A 7,380-nucleotide genomic window follows, 5' to 3' on the forward strand; every position below is an offset into this window, starting at 1 on the left:
ATAATAATAATAATAATAATAATAATAATAATAATAATAATAATAATAATAGTGCACATAATAGCGAGAATAATAATGGTAGGTAATAATGAAAGAAGGTAAGTAGGTTAAGTTACAAGGACTCGCTACCACCCGTGATATATTTATAATAATAATTATTTTACCGTACGATAAATTATCTACAGACCGTCTAGCGGAAAAGAAACTTCTGCGGGTAAGAAGAACGCGTACTTTGGCGTCGGCAACTGATTTCTCGCGCTTGCCGGAGTGCGTGTAAACCGTGGTATGCACGATGTACGAGCACATCGTTGTGCAAACGTGTCGAGTGTCGCGTGTGTATGCGTGTACGGTGTGTCTGTGTGTGTGTCTATAGGTGTGGTATGGAGGTGTGTGCGTGCGCGTGTGTCTTCATGTAATAGGTCGGGTACAAGAGGAATAAGAGGGGACACGGGCGTCTAACCCTCTGTCACACATTCTTTTTGCGCAATTTTTCATCGCGCCAACATCCGTCTTTCGTTTCATAAGTCTCTAATATATATACATATAATTTCACGCAATTACATGTATATATATATATATATATATGTATACTCCTTCAAATTTCTTCATATATATATTTCTATATATATGTGTATATATATATACGTTTTTATAATAATCTACTTTGTATATGGTTACGCACCGGCTCGCGGTTATTTAACTTTTTTTCTCTCAAATTTATCTCCCCCACACACTTCGCGCGGTGATTTCGTTTCCCTTATTATTATCATCTCTATCATCAATTCATTTTTTTTTTTTCTTCTTCTTTATCATTAAATCGTCTAACGCTTAAGAAAGCCGCCGGTGCTTGGATCCGGTTTCCAAATACACGCCCTTCCCTTTTGTCGTCCCTGCCACTCGTACTCCTGTCACTCTGCGACTAGTCTAACCTCGTTTATATCAACTAACCATTAATAAAAACATCTTCTACATAAAATGTTCGCGCGTGATGTGTGATCCGCGCACCGTTTCTCTCGTTCGAATGCAACGCGATTTCTCTGGCTTCGTTTCCATCCCACCCATCGTTATAATCGTTTTCCCGCGTCGGCGAGCGAAGTTCTCGGACCGAGTGCAAAACACCGTTGCAACGACAAAGGTGATAATCCCTTCCCCCGCGCCGAGAGAAATGAAAAATAACGCCAGCCACGGTTTTCGATTACTCCCGAATCGCGTTGCGTTTACGCCCGAGCGTTCGATGTTCGCGTCACGCTCGTCCGATGTGGAATGTCGAGGCTCTCTGCCAGAATTATCGTAGGAATTCTCACCGTAGGATATACATTATCAATTTTCCCGTTCGATCGAGCCAAGCATTGATTCACGGTCGATCTCGAACCCGCCGTTCGACTTTAGCACGGTGCGATATTCATCAAATAATTATGTACAACTTAAGAAGAAAGGATCGAGATCCCAGTTGATTGTTTCGTTCGAACGATGGTTGCTTCTGTTTAAGGGAATAAGAAGTCCTCGAATCCGCTCGCAGCGACGCGTCGGGAGCGAGTCTCTGCTCGTCGTTGCGAGCGCGCTAGAAAGAAAACATGGTTTCCGGGGACGACGATCGAGCGACGCGATTGCTGCGCGCGAGGACGATACACGAGGTCCGTTGAAAAAAGAAAAACCACGAGGTACAGCGTTGACGAAAATACCGTGCGAAACTGGCCATCGTTGTTTCTTGCGCGCACGGAACGACTCGCGACGAAAGTCGACGCGTTCGATCGCGAGTCGTTCCCGAAGATCCACGAGAAGGGCTCCTCTTCTGCCTCTCAACCGGAAGCTGCGGAGGATCCGTCCAGCGGATCTCGCTCCCGCCGTTAGACAATAATTATCGGCACTTCGAGAACATGGACAAACAGTACCGTAAAACATCGTCGATCCTCGCGCGTTTCAAGCCGTCGCTCGGTCTTCGCTCGCGGTTCGAAGCGTTCCTTACGTCCCTAGTCCCGGAAACGAGAGTGTTCTTAGAAATTAGGCGGTAAACTTGAACCGTACGCAACAAATCCAAACTATACTCGTCGCTCGAAGCTAATGTGTGTGAGTGTGTGTGTTTAATCCTTGCCGTTCGTTGACCACTCTATCGTCCTGTTTTCTTCGCATTTCTCCCAAGACCGTCGTTCTTTTAATTTTTTATATATCGGTTGATGTCCGCCCGCGACGAGAACAGGGTGGACCGGTTCCGCAGCCTCGACGTGTTTAGTTAACTCGAGGTTGCCGAGACACGGGGACGCTCGGCGAGGAATCGAAGGCACGAAGCTACGAATAAAAGCAACGATCCACCCCCGTCTCGCGCGGGGGACGTTCGCGTCTCGTGATTAGGTCACAGCCTGATCCTTCGTCGGCACTCCTCATCGTCCCTTGGCGAGAAGATCGATGATGCCTTCGTGCGTCGAGTGTTTCGGTTCTTCCCTCGATCACGCGCCGGCGATTCGCGCATCCGGAGCGCTGCATCTTCGGTTTCTTCCTTCGTTGATCTCCCCTAAACGCTCTCGCACGTTCTCTCTCTCTCTCACGCCCGTTCTGCGATATGTTAGTTTAAGGATACCTGAACGCGGCTTCACGCGAAGGACGTGTACCTCCTGACGGATGCGATCCTTCCTCGCTGGCCGTTCCTTCTTCTCTCTGTTTCCGTTTGTTTTGGTTTATTTGTTTACCTGGAGCCGACGAGCGCTGATGAGCCCGCGCACCACGAAGAGCAAGAGCCACGCGACCTCCTGATTCATTCGAGCTGCTCCAGGAAGTTCGGGGTTTTGAAGTACTCCGGCACCGGGTCGTCCAGCCTCGAGATCACCTTGTAGATGGACTTCTTCCAGCTCTGCTCGGTGTCCTTGCCGCCCTGGATCGCCTTGAAGAACTCCTTCAGCGTCTGCTCGACGACGTACCTGAAGTTGCTCGGTACCTGCAAACATAGACCCTGTACAGACACTTTATTTCATTTATTTGCTCACTTCAACGGGTATCAACCCTTTTGTTTACAAAAAACTATTATAATATATTAAAAAACACGTACATTTGGAAAAGTTCGTACTCTATCGACTGCCAACTTCGAGATACTATGATATATTTTTAGAATCGATGTTCGTACTGTATCATTTAACTATAACGAGGTTACATTTAAATGCAGTCTCTTCTTTAGACAAATTATTCATTCTCGGTGACGATGTATGCACGATTAACGATAATTATTATTGAGCTTTCGATTAATATATACTTTTATGAAAAATAAACAGCCAATGTAGTAGAAATTCAATATTGAAAAGTGTCATTAAATCTGGACGCAATAAAATATTGAATTCTATTCAGATTCGCTATTAAAATTCATACAATTGTAAATATTTTTGTGACTGCTATTTAAATTCTCAAGTAAGCTGTTATTTAAAAAAAGCGTATCTTGTATATAAAAATAATACACTGTGTAGTTTTACTGACAAAGATCCCGTGAGATGTCAGCAGTTGAGGAAGTACAAACATTTCCGTGATTCAAGGTACGTATTTATTATAATTGAAATTTAGAAGAAGTAAACATGAATTGGATGGAAATACTTCATGGGAATAATTTAGATTTCTATTCTCCTTACAGAATTGACTAGCACCTAGTTGACAAATTACCTATAAATTCTTGGCCATCGAAAGAACTTGGAAATCGTAATAGCTATCACGTTTTTCTAAGATCAATCAAGATAATTGTCACCTGAATTCCGAGTCATCGAAACAGGTAGTTACCAATTTCTTGCTAGATTTTCCGACATGAGAAATAGCAACGTTAACGTCATTTTTGCGACGCGCACGCTGACGTTGGCGCGAAATCGAAACCAAAAGCGATGGAGGCAGGTACGTGGGCGTCAAAGATTTAATCGACAGAGAGCGTTTGCTGATGGGAACGCGGAAATCTGGTTGCACAAACGAGAAAAATAATTTCTCCGCGTTCATTACGGTCCACCGAAGGAGCCGTGAATCCGAAGAATTAAAGCGATGTTACGTATCGCTTAACGAGCGACGCGAGCGCGCGCTGAGAGTTTCCACTTATAATTAGTACGTTTGGGTTATTAACGAACACGAGTAATTAATTACGCGTCAAGCGGCCCACAATTGTAACCGCGGCGGGAAGAATGGAGCCTCCAGGTTTCAGCAGAGACTCGTTAAATAATATTAAATAGCTGCATTACGTGTGCACACACGCCGTCAAATACAAATACCGCTGCAAATACAATCGGCGTCGTTACCGGTGACGAAAATAAATTATGTCCCACAATGGAAAGTAGAGTGATTCCCGAGGAAACGAGCCGGTTAGGAGGAGGTGTGAACGAGTTCTTTTCGAATTCGCGTTTTTGAAACTCGTTGTATGTTTCAGTACGACTTGACGGGTATGTCTGACCATTGCTCGCTGTTTCTACTAGCGTTGGTATGCTCGTGGAAACATTGACATGATTCAAGGTATTGGTTCGCGTCTTTGAAATCTATTGTATGTTTCAGTATGACTTGACAGGAATGTCTGACTATTACTCGCTGTTTCTACTAGCGTTGGTATACTCGTGAAGATATCGACATTGACGTGCCATAGTGCATCGCGATTGATTCTAATTACTTGAAGTCTTATATCGTCTTTGTTTGTTTTAGTGAAGTAGAAAGATGTAACGAAAAGTTGGCGAAAAGATTATTTTAAATATGACGAGGAATTTCGTTAATAGAGATTGCAGTGCATGATCTTTGTTTCGAGATAGTATCAGGAAGATTCCTTACCTCGATGTGGTTGTTTCGGTTGTAGTGGAGGTTGAGAACCCGATAAATTTCCGAGTCACCACCGACTCGAAGGTCGTCGACGTTCTTCACACCCTCCGAAACCGCTTGTCTCGCGTATTTCTCCATTTGGATGTAGTAGAACTCCCTGGAAGAAAAAGAAGCAAATTAATCAGACGATAATCAAACAATCTTTTTCGATTATATTAGGGTAGATCTTCCCACCACTGTTTCTGTCTGCACTTATTCTAACAACATTCCTCTACGAATAATTACGTCACTGTTTGAGAGTTCAGAATTCATTCCGAAGAAAGTATCAATGTTTATCAATGCCCAGCGACATGTAAAACAGCAATTTCCTTATTAGCCGAACAATAGATCCTCAGACCACATGTTAATTAACGTCCCCGCAAAGGCCCACCCTCGTTCCGCGGGCGTCCAACTCGCCCCAGAACGAAGGAATCCCTCAAGCGTCGAGCGTCGGAGCCAACGAAAGAGAGGAAATAATTTTTTCCTTGGGAACCGTCGGCCACTATGCTCGACGTTAATTCTCGCGTAACGGAGAATGCTAATGCACTACCGATAATTAATTAAGGGTCGATACTAAAAGTGGTCTGATGCAAGCGGGAGAAGATGAAGGAGGCGGCTAGGGGGAGAGAGTCGCAAAGAGGTGTGTACAACTCATCGTCGGCTGGCAAGCGACGCGGTTCAAAGAGACTATTAAGAACGTGTTACAGTGTATCGTCCAAGAAGATCTCGACACCCTCGTTCGAGGCAACCGTCGACTTTCCACAGGCGTCCTGCGGCGCACGCGCTCACTCCAAACATTTGCGGGATCGCGGCGGGTGCGTCGCGCTTTTTCTCCTTTCCTTGCTCCGGAAAGGAAAAAAAAATCGAGCGCCCGTCAAGTTTGCCGTTTACGTTCATTAATTAACGCAGTTAAAACAAGCACAAGTCACTAATTGGCGGGTAATTTGTATAGTAATAGTGACCCGAGCCTTCCATGCGGGGAGCCGAGAAGGGGGCGGCCGCGAAGGGGTGGATCCGCTTCGGTGGATCTCACCGAAAACTGAGGAAAGGAGTATGGTTGCCAGGGCGCAGTTGCCGCCAGAGAAACGAATGCAACTTTGAACGCCCGGCGGCCCTTTGTGCGACGTCTTTGCGCGCTGGAATTCAATGCGAGTCCCACTGATTAAGAAATTAATTATTTTCTTTCAATTGAAACGCCGAGTTTCCATGCCGGGAACGTTCGCTTTATCGCGAAAGGGGCGTACCGGGACTCGCGAGCGAGTAAGGCGCGTGTAAAACGCGGCGAGATGCATCGTTTAATGATTCCATTGCGTCCTGTGCGATCTTGCGCGATTCGATGTCTGCGCGGAAAATTGTGCACGAAACGTTTATATGATTACTGGAGAGGCATTTAGAGGAATTTTTCATCTTGGATTCCCTGAAACACGGGCCTAACATTTCTGAGAAATTGCGAGGAATGGTTAACTTGGATACAAGAATTTCTTCTAAAGACCTTCTGTAATGTATACTGTGTTCGAAAGACATACGCGATATTTTTCATTGCTTACAAATAGTTTTCCTAGGTATGTTCCTAGGTAGATAGGTATTTTCCTCTCGATTAACTTTTCGATATTCTCTTTCACACGTAGTTTAAAAAAAAAAAAAAAAAAAATAAATGAATATTTTACAGCAACTTAATCTCGAACTTATAGTTTATCATTCGCCACAAATGATACCTCCTACCATCGACCTCGCCAGCCTCGGTAATAACTCTCAGCTGAGAATGAGATACATTTACTTCTCTAGACCATTGTTCTTCCGCAGCGGTTTCGATCACAGTTAAGAGGGAAGGAGAGCCAGGAAATCTCTCGGCGGTTGGGGGCGTAAGACGCGGAAAGATGACAACGAAGAAGTAGAAGCCCTCGTATTTTTCCGTACCGCGAGCGAGCAAGTCGAGCGAGGTAAACACGGCAACGACTTGACGCGACGACCGAGAGAGCCGAGAACGGGTAAGCGGGGTCTGCTACTTGCCCGGATATTTTTCCATTCTTCTCTTGATCTTTCTTTCCGGGGTCCCTATCCTCCTCACCCTCAAACGCACACAGAAGTCGGCCCCAGAGTGGTGGAAGTATCCTAGAGTAGCAAGCCGGAATGGCAGCGAGAATGGCAGTCAGGTTGATCTTGCACTTTGGATCCCGAGGGGATGGAAAGAAGTACGGTTCAACGGGAAAACCAGCCGGTAGTGCTACTGCGGCTTGTATAACTCGAGGTTCCTGAATGCTCGACAATGCGAGGCAACCAGTTCAACCTTCGGGTCTTGGTCTTCGCTTGGTGCCGTTGGGAGCAATTTTTAAGATTGCTTCCGCCTGGCGGACTCGCGCGCGACTCGTCAAATAGAGAATCGACGAACGTTTTCCACATTCGTCGTCGTTTCCCAGCGAGATATCGTCGTGCAGATAATATTCACTTAGGCTCGTCCTTATTTTCTTGGAAGATGTTCTTCCACAGCTTCGAAGTTTAGCTTTTCATCTACTGGTTTGATGCGTATGTTAGAAGCACCCGCTTAGTTGGCGATCTTTTGGTTCGCTGTTTATGCATTTATGC

General features: G+C 45.3%; 1 protein-coding gene across 1 annotated transcript; it reads right to left on the reverse strand.

Moving 5' to 3' along the window:
- Positions 1-1,505: 1,505 nt before the first annotated feature.
- LOC128893239 (homeobox protein prospero-like) lies at positions 1,506-4,915 on the reverse strand (the record flags this gene model as incomplete). Its single annotated transcript, XM_054154068.1, has 2 exons — positions 1,506-2,929; positions 4,771-4,915. Coding segments are annotated over 2 exons (325 nt in total), but the record flags the coding sequence as incomplete, so codon positions are not given.
- Positions 4,916-7,380: the final 2,465 nt, after the last annotated feature.

The sequence above is a fragment of the Hylaeus anthracinus genome, unplaced genomic scaffold (assembly GCF_026225885.1).
Source record: "Hylaeus anthracinus isolate JK02 unplaced genomic scaffold, UHH_iyHylAnth1.0_haploid 27297, whole genome shotgun sequence".
NCBI classification, from domain to species: domain Eukaryota; kingdom Metazoa; phylum Arthropoda; class Insecta; order Hymenoptera; family Colletidae; genus Hylaeus; species Hylaeus anthracinus.